This window comes from Candoia aspera, chromosome 1 (assembly GCF_035149785.1).
Source record: "Candoia aspera isolate rCanAsp1 chromosome 1, rCanAsp1.hap2, whole genome shotgun sequence".
Taxonomy (NCBI): Eukaryota; Metazoa; Chordata; class Lepidosauria; order Squamata; family Boidae; genus Candoia; species Candoia aspera.
The window spans coordinates 115,143,141-115,158,187 of NC_086153.1; the positions used below are offsets into that span (position 1 = coordinate 115,143,141).

The 15,047-nt window shown below is 39.0% G+C and overlaps 1 protein-coding gene across 1 annotated transcript in view; it reads left to right on the forward strand.

Moving 5' to 3' along the window:
* MDN1 (midasin AAA ATPase 1) overlaps positions 1 to 15,047 on the forward strand; it is a 116,464-nt gene that overhangs the window by 78,250 nt on the left and 23,167 nt on the right. The window contains exons 73-84 of the mRNA XM_063312224.1: positions 1,260 to 1,452; positions 2,099 to 2,255; positions 2,879 to 3,025; positions 4,102 to 4,228; positions 4,955 to 5,060; positions 5,894 to 6,009; positions 7,359 to 7,820; positions 9,778 to 10,007; positions 10,933 to 11,073; positions 11,272 to 11,444; positions 11,691 to 11,852; positions 14,371 to 14,508. Of these exons, the coding sequence (XP_063168294.1) occupies positions 1,260 to 1,452; positions 2,099 to 2,255; positions 2,879 to 3,025; positions 4,102 to 4,228; positions 4,955 to 5,060; positions 5,894 to 6,009; positions 7,359 to 7,820; positions 9,778 to 10,007; positions 10,933 to 11,073; positions 11,272 to 11,444; positions 11,691 to 11,852; positions 14,371 to 14,508 (2,152 nt within the window). The remainder of the gene's footprint in view (positions 1 to 1,259; positions 1,453 to 2,098; positions 2,256 to 2,878; positions 3,026 to 4,101; positions 4,229 to 4,954; positions 5,061 to 5,893; positions 6,010 to 7,358; positions 7,821 to 9,777; positions 10,008 to 10,932; positions 11,074 to 11,271; positions 11,445 to 11,690; positions 11,853 to 14,370; positions 14,509 to 15,047) is intronic.

Here is a 15,047-nt window from a genome sequence, read left to right on the forward strand (position 1 = left end):
TTTGATTGTTCATCTGGTGTTAATCCTGGTGTTAATCTTTGCATATCTGGGTGTTGATTGCTGGCAAGGAGGTGTTCTGGTCTTTTGTTTACCTTTGTATGTCTGTTGATGGCTGCTTTGTCTGAGTGCCAAGCTTCCAGGAATTCTCTAGTGTTTTTGGATTTGGCTTGGTTTAGGACGCTCACAGTTTCCCAGCTGAAAGTACAGTTGAGTCTGTCCATGTGTTGTGAGATTAAGGAGTTTTCATCATGTCTTCTGACTGCTAGTTGGTGTTTGTGGATGTGCTCTGCTAGTCTTCTGCCTGTCTGTCCTACATAGTGGCTGCTACAGTCCTTACACTGTATGTTGTAGATAACTCCTGTGGTGATGGTTGTAACAGTCTGTTGGTAGTTTCTGAGATGTTTCTGATGTATGGCAGCATTATCCTCTTCATAGCTTCTGTTGGTTGTGTTGTGTGGGTTGAGTGGTCAGGCACTTTTGATAAAGTTAAGTGGGTATCCATTTTGCTGGAAAATGCTGCATTGATGATCTGTTTCCTTTTTCTGGTGTTCTGGGTTGCTGCAGTGCGTTAGTGCTTGTCTGAATAATGTTCTTACACAGCTCCTCTTGTGGGAGGTTGGGTTGTTGCTTTGGTAATGGAGAACTTGGTTAGTGTGGGTAGCTTTCCTTGTGTTTCTAACTTGCCATCATTTCCTCTACTGATGAGGATGTCCAAGAAGGGTAGTGTGTGGTTGTTTTCTTCCTTCCTTGTGAATTTTATTCCATTGAAGATGTTGTTGTTTCATGTGTTTCCTCCAGTTGTTCCTTTTTTATTATGACGAAAGTGTCATCTACATACCGGATCCATACTTTGAGTTGTATATGTGGGAATGCTAACCTTTCAAGACACTGCATTACAATCTCTGCTATGAGTCCTGAGATTGGTGATCCCATGGTTGTTCTTTGATTTGTTGTTTGTCCATCAAACTGAAAGTAGGTAGTGAGGCAGAGGTCGATGAGGTCCAATTCTATCAGGATCTTTTATTTTTGTTCAACAAGCCATAGTTCGTTCAGTAAGCCATGTTTCATTGGGTTTGCACATTGTGCTAAGCCAAGAACAAATAAACCATGTTCTGGTTTAGTGTTATGTGCAAACCTTAACATTACATACAAAGCTTGAACGATGCCTTTCACTTTGATCATGTTCTGAAGAAACTGAAAAGATAAATGTATACCTGTTCTTCTCCTTGTTCTCACCTTTGGCTTTTCATGGGCTTTAGGATGCTGTTTAAATTTATGAAGAAATTTGAAGCTGCTCTTGGTGAACCTTGTCAACCAGCCTTAGTGGAGATGCCTAAAGAAGAAGTCATTTCCCTGCAGGAACAGAAGGCATCAGAGAATGTTGAAACTAACATTCAGAGCCTAAACAATATACTGAAGAAACACCTGACTTTCAAATTAGATGCTATTCAGGTACCTGTGGCTATACATTAAGCATTTTTTACCCAGTGCATTGGATTCCTTCTTTCTGTTTTCAAAGAGTACTATTTCCAGTTAATGATTTGTGTGGTGTATATGAAGTTTTCCTAGAGCATTTACAGCATATAGTTCACTATAGCATTCCAAATTACAGAACTGAAGTTGCATGTTGACTTCCCTCCCATATTCAAAAAGGTCAAGAGTATTAGGAAAAATGTTCTATTTTGGTTATTTGAGATGATGGCAATCTCTTTGGAAAATGTTTGTTTCTTTGGGAAGCAGCAGTCAAACATCCCCCAGACCCTATGTTTTCAGTTTAAAGGAATAGATTTCAGGAACTGACAGCTGGCAGGTTGGAGCAGAAGTCTTATTTTACCCAGCAATATCCTTGAGCTGTATAAGTATAGATGAATCCAGGGAGCTGGCTTTCTAATCAAGATGGGTGTCTCTAGTCCAACTTTTTGATCTTGGTAAAGGCCAGCTAGATGTCCTTGAGAAGATGTCAAGTGGGCAGCCCCATTGTTATATCAGGTGTTCCATTTTTCATTTTGAAGCTAGTAGCTCTTGGTAGGTCCATATGTGTGCTGGTTCCACAAAGGTTTCAGTTGCTCTGACTTTCCTGCTGTGAACTTTTTCCCAGGCTCTTCATTTAGAGGACTTTCAGGGGTGTACCTTTCATCCAGAATCACTTCAGGGCCGCTTACCTAAACTCACAAAGCGAATGAAGAAGATATGCACAACCCTAGTGAAAGGCAGTTCTATCTTGGGTTTGGTGGAGAATCTTGACAATTTCACTGGTAAGCATTGTAGAAATCCCAAATATTATTTATTTTTATGATTTAATTGGGTGGTTTGTTTTAGGAAACTATTTTGGCATTGTGTAATGTGTCTTGTTCTAGATTCTACTGTATTTATTTGTTATATCATACTTTTAAAAAAGATTTATTTTATATAAGGCTTGGCATACGTATTTAATGGGCACAAAATTTAATTTGTAAGTAATAAATAAGTTACAGTTTTTATGTTTGATCAAATACTCTTCAAAGCACTTTGCAAACATCCATCTGTGTCTCTTTCTCACAAGTCAACAACCCTTGGTCATTTGGCTGATGGCAAGAACCACTCAGTCTAATTACAGGTTGTTCTGGAATTACAAGAAATCTGGCAATTAAAGTGTGTGAACTTGCAAAATAAAATTCAGCCCTACAGTGAGGCAGAAATAGTTTTAGAAATGGATTGAATGCTGGACTTAACCAGTTGTCAAGAAAAGCATGTGGTGTTAATGTTTTATTAATAGTCAACATTAAAAGTAATACATTTGTAAACTGCTCTTCCTTCTGAAGAAAACCACACTAGCATGCACAAAAGAAAACAATCTGAGTGAATGTGATGCTCCAGTGGATTCTCCTCCTCCTTGCAGGTGACATAATTTCTTCTGCCCACGAATTGCAGAAAATGTCTGTGAATTCAACTTCAGAAAAGGAAAAACAGAAATCTGAAGCCAAACATTTACTTCTGCAAAAACAAAGGGCTCTAGCAGAGCTCTTTAAACACCTTGCAACTACAGGTTAGTTAAATGAAACTTCTTGCAACATATCATGTAAATCAAAAAAGGGACACTGCCCTTGTTTTTAAGGGCTCATTCATAGGGTGAATTTCACACATTGGCAAGCAGTTAGTTTTTGTCCGTAGAAAAGTCAGTGGTGACATAGGAAAAGGAGTGGTATGAAACAGTTGCACTTGGATACAGATAATAGTGATTCAGGTTTATGGAAGTCCTACAGTTACACGGATCTCCTCTGAATATACCCTGTAGTTTATATTGATGGTTTTCCCATCGGTCATGAAGCCTGCATATGGATGAAGAATTATTTTAATTTTCATGTAAAAGAAAAAACAAAATACAGAACTCTTACAAGACTATTTAATCTGTCTCTAGTTAAGTTTGCTGGAGTAGAGAAAGCTCCAGCACTTATCCTATTAGGCTTTTATTCAATCATTGCCTCTCCAAGGAGGGCTTTGCCATCAGCTGCTACCTCATCCTCTTAATCAGAGATGCTGCTGATTGAGCCTGTGTCTTCTAAATGAAAAGCATGTGCTGTGCTTCTGAGTTTCTGGTTTAAGAGAGTTTGACTCATGCTCATGGATTTTTCCTTACTTGAGTATAATTATTTTCAGAGAGTACTGCAGTTTATAAAGATCTAAATGAACTGGAGTGAGAATGTTGAGGGAAGTCATATGAACCTATGTTTTCTCTTAATACCCAACCACAACTTAGGCAGATACATAAACTAACCACGACAATTCATTCATAAATAGTGCCAAGTCAGCATTTTAAATTACAGTTGGTTGAACAAGTCATAGTGTTATAGCTTAACATTATGCTAAACCATAATGGATGTTTTGTGTCACATTAACCTACAAAAAAAGAAAATTCAGTGAAATATGAAGAAAGCCATATCTACCCAGTATATGTGTCTAATGATGATAGTTCCTATCATTTGGTTGTAGTTCTTTTAGGCACTCCTTCCAAAGGAGCACTAGATTTGGAATCTTAAGCTTTTTGAGTAGATTTGCCAAAATACTTAATAACTACAAATCTCAGAAGGATGAAGATATTGTCAACTATAAATGTCTTTCTAGGATTATCATATCGCAAAGGCCTGACTTGGTCGCGCTCCAAAAGTTCCCAGGATGTCCTTTTCCTTCATCCATTGGATTTAAACAGAGCACTGGCTTTAGTTAACTGCACACATAAATTGGATACAACGTATGTATTGTTTTAGTTCTGTACCATAATAAGTCCTGACATCACAAAGGGTGGCAAAAATATTTTCTTGGACTTTTGGAGTCCGTGGAGAGAATGAATTAGATTATTTTAAAATCAGAGTAAGCAAGTTGAGCATCATATTGTTTTCTCCTTATGAGATTATTTTTACTTTAGCCAATAGCAGTCTGAAAGGAGGGGGTCTTTGGCCTTTGTTTCTGCCACTGTTCTGATCAGAGGTCCTCTCCCTGCTCTTTGCAGCAGAAACAAACTCCTCCCTGGAACTAACAAGATTTACTGGAGCCAATACTCTGCACGGAAAGCCAGGGCAGATCATCCAGCTTATAATCAAATGCTGATTGAGATTTTGCAAGACTTGCATTTTGTGTTATTATATGGTATCATATAAAGACTTTGAAGTGTTCTGCCTTTTTTTGTTAGGGCAGGGGTTTGTTATAAGCTATATCCCAGACTGCTAAAAAGGTAAATTAATTTGTGTGGCCCCTTTATGAATAAATATTTCTGTGATTGGCAGATGGTTTTGGCAGAAGTCTAGGCCCATAGAACTACTCTTTGATCAAAACTTTTTGCTTACCGCTTTGCCTGCTCAAGTCTTATCAGCTTAAAAAAAATTGTGACTCTATATAAGTTGTTTATAGCCCCATGTGGACTTCAACCCAAAGTTTGGGAACCTCTGTTTTAGGGGATTAAAACTGTTTTGCTTTTCAGGTTACTCTCTAAAATCTCTTTGTCCTGGGATGGATGCCAGAAATATTTCTATCAGTCTCTTGCACATCACTGTAGGCTTCAGACAGCATTATTAGCACCTTCAAAGGTAAAACTCCCAGAGCCAATGTAATGCACTTGTTTTAAGTTAGGCTTGGACCATGGAGACCCAGGTTCAAATCCCTTCTTGACCATAAAGCTCACTGAGTGACTTTGGGCCAGTCACTTTCTCTCAGTCCAACTTACCTTAGAGAGTTGTGGCTTTAGATAAAATGAGAGTCATTTCCCATGTGTATCACCTTGAGTTCACCAAGGAAAGGAGAAAGGTAAAAAGTAATAAACAAAGCAAACAAAACCAGAAGTTTTATTTATTTATTTTTAATTCGTCAATAGGTGAAATAGCACCACTCATTCTAAGACTTGAGATTATCTCAGATAGATGTACTGTACTTTGTCTTAGAGTGTGTGTTCTTTCGTTATAGGGTAGCCTTACCCTGTGTGGCAAAATCTAGGTGTTTTGTGCTATGACTACCATCATCTCCAGCCCTTGACCTCTGTTGGCTGAGAACATTGGAAGTTATAGCTTAACATTAGGGCACCATGTAGGAGGGAATATTGTGAACTGATGTAGCAATTAAGTGAAAAAAATGGAGAAGGATAATGATCTACCATTTCATTACTTATCTTTAGCAGTTGGCTGCGCTTATAATAAACTCAGCATATCCAGAATGTTTAATTAGTCATTCCAATATGGATAAGGAATAGATTTGCAATGTAATTTTATGTATATCTCAAAGTAGCTGAAGGGAAATTAAAAATGATATGTAGAATTATAGCTAACTAGTTGATTGTGTGGCCTATAATTCCAAGCATTTTACAGTTATTATTAGAGGAACTTGTTTGGACAAACAGAAGGTTGAGAGTTGCTACCTTTTTTTACAGGAGATTGGAGTAAGTACTGTTGAGCGATGTAAAGGATTCACTGCGCACCTCATGAAGATGCTTGTCAAACAGAGGAAGTCTCTCACTGCTTTGACAGAACAGTGGGTTTTCCTGAGGTATTGCCTTTCTGTTTTCTATATATTTTTCAAACTTACTCATTCAGACTCAGACTAAGAGGGGCCTTCTGCAGAACTGTACACAGGTAGTCCTCACTTACTGACTGCAATTGGGACCAGAAACTCCATCGTTGAGTGACATGCTTGTAAAATGAAACATCACATGACTGTGCCAACTTACAACATCAGTTCCAGCTGTGATTGTTAAGCAAATCATCATTGCTGAGGCCTACAGAGAGTGTGGTTAAAGCTCATTCTGGGCTTTGCTCGCTACTTTGCCTAAGGTGCTAAGCTGTGGCCTGGCCAAGACAAAGTGGGAGCAAGTTTTGACGGCATTCCCACTTTGTCTAAGGAAGCCTCAGTGGGTGACTGCACTACCACAAAGTTTGAGAACCTTGGTAATACAAAAATTAAAACATAATTGCTTGATTGGTAAATAATATACTTAGTTATATGTGTCCCAACCTTAAGCCCAATTCAATCATTAGTTTTATTCATGGGGGGAGTTGCACACATTCATCATTTTTGGGGTTCCAAGCATTGCAAAGTTGGAGAGTCCCTGCCTTAGATCATAACTTGCCTGAATTCTTACCAGGGAATGGGATTGTTTTTTAGGCAAGACAAGAATTCTTGTGAGGAAAACAATGATATTCTTACTGTGAATTGCTATTTTCCAAGACTTTCCAAGGCATTCTTCTCTTCAGTTGACATGGTTCATTATCATTATACTGTATACAGGGTTTTTGGCCTTATCATGCATAAATAAAAGTCTGTGGGGAAGCTTTCATTGTCTGGCCTGGGGAATATTTTACTTCTTTCAGTTTTTGAAAGAGTTGATCACCTCATACTTAGGGGTTACTTGCAATAGTTGCTGAGTTGATCTAATTTCAGATAGTTTGTTTTCATAGGAGGGTTTTCTTTTCCCATTGTAAGTCTGGCCAAAGAAAATGAAACAGAGATGAGGATGTCAATGTCACTCTTTTGGGGACAGTACTACTCACCTGAGGTTGTCATTGTTATCCCTAAAATTACTCAGGCCTTGCCCAGTCTATACCGAGAATACAATTCCTTGCCGCCTTTGCCAGCACGGCTGAGGGTACCAATTGGGGAAAGCTGGAACAGACAAATCCACAGGCTTCCTGGGCATCTTAGGAAAAAAACTCAGAACAAGAACAGTCTTCTTACAGGATTAGTGAGAAATCAAGTACATAATTAATATACAAAAAACAAAACTCTGTTTGGAAAAATTCCATGGCCAAATCTAATAAGGGCTAAACTACTGCACCTGAATTGTAACAATTGGATTTTAATTATCAATAAATCTGTTATCATGTGAACCCCTTGAACAGGAATCAGCTGAGCTGTATACAGGAGATTGATGCCAGGCTGTCTGGTGGAAGTGAATATGAAGTAGTCCTCCCTCCCCAGGATGGTGTTCAGCAGTGGACTGACAGATTGCAGTATCTTGCCATGCAGTGTGTGGTGCTCCTAGAGCAGCTGTCCTGGTTTATAGAGTGCTGTCCAGAAGACCAAACCTTGAACACTCCTAGGACGGAAATGAAATCTGAAGGGGTGGAACTGGACTCTTCCCCTATTCTAAAGTCACTACCAGAACTGGATCCATCAGAGCCACAGTATCTCACTCCAGTGAGTGCAGAACAGCTGCCCTTTGCCTGCAGGATGAGGAAGCAGGATGCGGCATATCAGCAGCTGGCTTCCGGAGTGGAAGAGATGCTAGTCGGGGTGAAGGCAGTGAAAGCAGATGTGGACAGAATAAAACAGGTGTCTTCTGAGACTCTCTTCCATTCCTGGTAAGTGAGATGCATCCTGGGACAAAAAGGGTTTTGCATTTGTCTGCAACCTACATGAACCCACCTCGATAGGATCATACCTTTTCCAGAGGTTGTTCAATAGGAGGGCTGATCAGAGTACATCATGTTTCAAAGAGGTGTTCAGTGCTGTGGGAGCTGATAGCCTAGCCTTATTGGCTTTCCTTGTTTCAAGCTGAACACACAGGCAGGGTAGGATTGTGAGCAGTTTACTTCCACGTTTGCAAGTGTTTCCAGGCTGTAGTAGGCAGAATGCTGGCATGTGCAAATGCACACACAATGGTACCCGCAATGCTGAACAGGTAAGCAAGTCTTGTCTGTGAGACTCCAAAGCCAAAGGAGAGTATAGATAAACACAGTCCAGGAGCAGTTCGAAGTCCAGGTGTCACACACAGTCCAGGGGTTGAAAAGCTGAGACTTGGGTAGCATACAGGATTTAGAGACACAAAAGCACAAAGCCAAGGTTGGAGTGGTTCTTCCCAGTGGAGGACCTGGCATTTGCATCGTGTAATGGGCTCTGTGAGTAACCTTGAGGGACAAGAGGGAGAGCCACAGCCTAGACAAGTCTGATGAACAAAATCAATTTGAGGAAGCATCTCAGAGTTGACTTTCCCTAGTTCTCTGGAACGTAAAAGGCAGGGAGGGGAGAAGTGCACTCAGACTTGCAAGATTGACGTTAGCCCTTGGAGGTAGTCCAGGCCAAGCAACCAAAATTATGAATACTAATACTACTTTGATTATAAGGTTACAGTGACAGAATCTTGCAAGTATTTATGCAGAAATACTGACAATTCAAAAGGGTTCACAAACTCTTAAGCACCACTGTACTTACAGAACTGCACTTACAACCCTGGACCCAAACCATAGTTCTTCATCTACAGGCAGTTTTGAAACTATAATTTTTCAAATAGATCTTTCGTGGTGGGGTAATCTACAGCAGCTTATAATATGGCATGGGTGGCGTGCTGTTTACAAGAACACATTTTACAAAACTGCTGTGTGCACCTCATTGCTGCTCTTTGGATACTGGCCGTTGCGTTCTTTCATGCCCAGGGAAGTGGCAAGAGAACGCCTTTGTGTGTTGTAACAAATTAGCTTTCTTCTGATGTTACACTTTAAAATAGATATTCTAGAAATTTGCTGTGACTTTTTGGTGGGAGCACAAGCAGAATTGTTAAGCCAGAGATGAGAATCTTTTCTAATTTGCATTTCTTTGTGTGTGTGTGTGATTACCTTTTCTTACAATTTTTTTTCTCATAGTTGAGCACTTATATTTCTATTTTAAATACTATTTTAATGAAATTGATAATATTTAAATAGAACCAGTATTTCTAAATATCAAACCATTATTTTCCAAATATTAAAAATAAAATTATTATGAAACTCCCTGTAAAGTTGAATAGTATCCTCCACCTTCACATTTAGAAACATTCCTATGCCTCCCTTTTCAGTAAACTTGTCCAGCTGCCTACCCTGTCTGATTCCAATAATGTTGAACAGGCTAAATCATAAATTATATGTCCCCAGTTCTTACGAGCTCTCCATTAATAATGGCCTTTTTTCTTTCTTCTGTTCACTTTAAAACTAATGCCTCACAGCCATCACGTTTCATAATTTTTATGACTCTTTTGTTAAAACAAATCTTACAAAACAATATAACAAATGTGTATTAATAGTTTCTGCTTGACTTCCTTCTTACTACCCTGATTAGGGGGGGAAATACTTTGAACAAAATTTCTAAAGTTGTTTTTGTGACTACAGCGTAGTTTGTTTTGATGCTGTAAATCTGTATGTATGTATATGTGTGTGTGTATACAGTATGTGTGTGTGTGTATATATATAATGTAAAATCCCTCATAAGTGCAACAGAAACCACTCCGTGTTTATTGAAAGGTGTTTCTATTCAGTTCCAAATGTCTCCTTCAATGTTCTTTCCCAGGAAAAGCTTTGAAGTGTGCTGTTCAGGAGTGGATTGTTTGCTGAAGGTTTCAAACCAACTGCAGGATATTGAGCTGTTGTTTACACCACCTAATTCTGAACTCAATCAAGTTGGATCACAGATGGCATTAATCAAGAGTCTCATATATATCCAAGGAGAAATTAATAGTAGTGTAGATGATTTTGCTATCTGGAAGACACAACTCTTCAGTTCAATTTCACACTGTGAAGGTAAAAATGATTCTTTCCTTCTTCTAATTGGCAATGCAAGGGCTTTATTGATTTGATATGGTTCTCTGTTTGCCTGTAGGAGTCATTAGCTTGTTCCTAAGCATTTCTTTTTGCTTGATATCCTCCAGTGGTCACGATGCTAGAATGTTCTTTCTTCTTCCTAGAAACAGGCTTTTTGTACGTGAAAGTATAGTCTAAGGGGCTAGGCCCCAAGACATCTCCCATTCCTTGAGGCCATTTTTCTTATACCGCTGCTGTTTGGAAGCAGATTGGATATGCCTATTAGGGTGGACCTGCTGGAAAGCAAAAGAAAAGAAGGGATCAACCTAAAAAGGAAAGACAAGCTTACTTGAGTTACTGCTGTTTTGGTCTCATCCTCTCTTGGCTTTTCTAGCCATGCCTTTGAGGTCTCAAATGGATCACTGGAGCTTATGGGGTTTTCCCATCTTGGGACAGATTATGTTAGGGTTATTTGTTAGTGCTTAGGGAAGGCGCCTCACAGTTCAGCTCCCTCAGGCTACTCTTAACTTTCTGTGGGGCAGAGTGGGGGATATCTAGTTTCTGGGTGATTAAAGTTTCAACTATATGTAGTAATTTTATTTGAAAAAGAAATACAATTAAATTATCAGCTGTACTTGCAGTCATTTCTGTATTTGCAAAGGGAATCTCAGACTTAATTCTGAACCAGCAACTTTCTCTACAATGCAGGATAGTATGTATCCTGGTTTTAATATAGAGAGTATTTTGATACTTCAGATACTCAAATGGGGGAAAAATTTCATGGCAGTAGCATTTATTTATTTAGGCAACCAGCCACTGAAGAAGCAAGTATCGTGCACATATCCATCCATCCATCCATCCATCCATCTCTCCATTGTAAAAATTAAGATCTACCACATTTAATTTTTCAACTGTATTTCCATAGAGGACCAAACATCAGATGATGGATTTGTAGAACTCTTCTCAGAACAAATAGAGCTTGCAATCCACATTATCCTGAGTTCTGTACAGTGTTTGGTTGAAAGAAGAAAAGACAAAGAGAAGGGTACCTCCCCAAAGGAAGATGGTAAGGCTGAACATTCTTTTGCTTGTCTTGTTTTGAAAGCAACTGTTGTTATGTCAAAGGCATTTTCCCGGTGTATGTGAACACCACACTTCTGTAGCATGATAGTTTTGAAAAAGGAGAACCAATGGATTATAGGACATTTTCATGAGATAGTTGGAATGCATTTTTGATAATCACATTTTGTATTTCTTACTCCAGGAGAAGAATCCTCAGTTGATGGGCTCCAGGCAGGGCATTTAACTAAACTCTTGGATGAAGACGTTTGTTCCGATGTGAATTCTTTGCATATACAAAAAATAATTTCAGTCATTTCTGAGCTCCTGGAGCAACTGAAATCTTACGGCGAGGATTACACTACACACAAATGCAAGGTAATATTTATCAATTGAAATATTGCTAGGGGAAAGATATTAAACATAATGTTAGACTTGTTTTTGCACCTTGCCTCTCATTTGTTTCAAATACTCAATAGCATGTTAGAATAGAAAAGAGAATATTTTTTCTGAAATTGTTTATAAATACTACAAAGAGTAAGAACAGTCCTGGAGAAAGATTATGTAGACACTTAAAAATATTTTGCATAACTAATGTATATCATTTCTTTCTTACTTTAACAGCTTTTTAATCAGGCCTGCCACTTGCTGGTACGTCTAACACCAATTCTTTCCAAATATTCCAATATTGTCCTTTTCTACCTCACGGTTTCCTTGGCCACACACAGGAGCACTGCAAAATTGCTTTTCGTCTTGACAAACATATTTACTGAACTTGCACAAAAGGTAAGAAGTGGATAGCTCACCAGGAAAGCAAAGGGGATAGAATCCCCAAATGTTTTAAATTGTAAATAAATGTTTTCAACATACTTTGGCAGCAGTGGGATGGGTTTTAATGTACGAATGTCATTGTGAGATTAGCTGCTTGACCTTTCATTTTCCAAAAAAAATGTTCTTTACTTTGTACCATTTTTCTGAGGTTAAAACAAGGCCTTTGAAATGAAGTGGTGTTTGATGTTGCGTGTTGCTTGGTTTTCCAGCATAGGATTAACTGAATTTTCAGAATTTTACCAGTGTGGCGTAGTGGTTAAGGCAGCCTTTCTCAACCTTTTGACCCTGGAGGAACCCTTTAAATACTTCTCAGGCCTTGGGGAACCCCTGCACATTCAGGCTCAAATATAGACCAGAAGTTACCAAATTATTGTATTTGTTTCATAAGTAGGCCTGTATGTATGCATTAACAGTGTTCTTAAACTGAAAATAAAGGATGAACCTTACTTCTTTAATGTGAAATTGCCCAAATTCGAAATAATTTTTTAAATAAATCGTGATCTCCCAGGGAACCCCTAGTGACCTCTTGCGTAACCCTAGGGTTCCAGAGAACCCTGGTTGAGGAACCCAGGGATAAGGTGTTGGAATAGAACTGAGGTGGCCCAGATTTGTATCCACTCTCAGCTATAGAAACTCACTGGGTAAAATTGGACCAGCCTCTCTCAGCCCAGCCTGTTGTGGAGATAAAACGGAGATCCTCACCTCCCTGTCCATTTTCTCCATGCCGTGCATGATTTTATACATCTCAATTCTGTCCCATGTCATTCACTTTTTTTTTCCTAGGCTAAAGAGTATAAGGTATTGTAGCCTTTTCTCACAGGAAAAGTGTTTGAACTCCTGATCATTTTGGTTGCCATTTGTGCACTTTTTCCAGCTCTCCTATGTCCTAGGTGTGGCAACCAGAACTGTACATGGTATTCCAGATGTGGATGTACCATAGATTTGTATAGAGACATTCTTTTCAGGTGATTTCTAATCATCTCTACCCCAGAATTTGCCTTTCTAACAGCAGCTGAGTCTACATTTTCATTGTTATACACTGTGACCTCAAGATTTCTTTCCTGATTAGTTACAGACAGCAGAGACCCCAACACTGTGGATGTGAAATGGCAGGGCAGGGGATGGTTGTTTGAATGTGCATCACTTTACACTTACTTAGCATTGCTGTTTGATTGGCAGTTCACCCAATTTAAAAATATTCTTCTGGAGTTCTTCAGTCATTTTTAGCTTTTACTACTCTGCATAGTTCAGTATTATCCACAGTTAGGTTACCTGACTATTTACTTCTGAGTCAAGATAATTTATGAACAAGTTAAATAGCACTGGTTCCAACATAGATCCTTGAAAAACTTCCACTTTCTATTTCTTTCCACTGAGAAAATTGCCCATTTATTCCCTACTATTGACATTCTGTATTTAACCAATTTTAAAAAAAAAAATCCGTTCAATCATGTCCAGTTCTCAGAGACTGCCTGGATGAGTCCCTGCAGTTCTCTTCGCAAGGCTTTTCAGAAGTGGTTTGCCTTTGCCTCATTCCTAGGGCTGAGAGAGAGTGACTGACCCAAGGTCATCTGGCTGGCTTTGTGCCTACAGTGGGACTAAAACTTGTGGGCTCCTGGTTTCTATCCTGGTGCCTTAACCACTATGCCAAACTGGCTCTCACATTGCCTACCCCTGCCTTAAAATAACAATTCTGTTTATTTTTGAGCTTTGCTTGTGCTACAAGGCCACAGTGGCAGAGGTTAGGAAAATCTGGGTTAGTGTTTCTAGCCTGATGCCTTAACCATTACACCAAACTAGCTCTATTTAACCAATTAGAAGTATATGAAAGTACTGATTCTCTTATTCTGTGTTTATTCATAAGTCTTTGATGAGGACTTCATCAGGCTTTTTGAAAAGCCAGGTATGCAGTATTCATAAGATCGCTTTAATCCATGTACCTGTTGATACTCTCAGAAAACTCAAAAAGGTTGAGGCAGGATTTAACCATTGCAGAATACATGCTAATTTTCTTCCAGCAAATCTTGTTCTTTTGCATGCCTAGTTACTTTTTTAAAATTTGAGTACCATCTCCACCAATTTGCCTCTGAGAAATGTTAAGTTAACTGGCAATAATATTCAAGATTTCCCTTTGTCCTTTAAAAAAAAATTGGTGTCATATTGGCTTTCTTTTGATATTCTGACCCTGACCCTGATTTGAATAAAAAGAAATGTCTTTTTTTCTAGGAGGAAAGCAGTTTTACATTTGGGCTTTTGAGGAACTTTTGGGTGAATAACCCAGTTATATGGCAATTGATTTACATGTCAATAAGTAACTAACCCTTTGTGGATTCCTACTGAAGTAGATTTTTCCCTGTTTGGGAGAAAGCTTACAAAAACTTTGGCCCCCAACTAGAAGAAACCTTAATGGTGGGATCAGTGTTCATTTTATTGAATGATATACTTGGTTCAGCTGAGTGTTCTTTATTATTAGGGTTTTTGTTTACCAAAAGAAGTCATTGAGGATGATGGAGGACAAGGAGGAATGGAATTCCATGATTATGAAGATGGTGGCATTGGAGAAGGGGAAGGCAAAAAGGATGTTAGTGACAAGATAGAAAATGAAGATCAGGTATGTATGTGTGAGTGGAATAGTAGCTCTAGAATAGTTAAGGTTTGAGGGGGTTTTTGAAGTGTCTATTTATAATGAATACAAGACATATGCTGGGGTCTTAGTATTTATGGAAAATATGAAAAAAATACTTATACTTTTTGGTGAACAAACAGTATTGCACAGGGATGTGCACAAAATGGAAAACATTTCATATCAGAGTTCAGCAGAAACAAAATCGGGAGCCTTTGCATTGTTCCAGGTTTCTGATACTACAACATCCAAAGCAATCCCAGAGCAATTTTCTGGTAATTAAGGCAAAGCCACTAGCATCGGTGGTGTCTCAGTGCAGCATATCCCAACCAGCCCACACTTCCCCAATCTTCTGAGCACCTTCCCTCAATCCCTCCTCCTCCTCAATCACTTCTGCAACTGCTGTCCCAGCCTGACATATCCCATGGCCTGCTCCCCTCTTCGTCTTCTCAGCGTCTTCCCTTTCCTCAGCCCCTATGGCTACCAATGTCCTGGCCTAGGCATTTGTTCCTTATGGTGATGGTCTT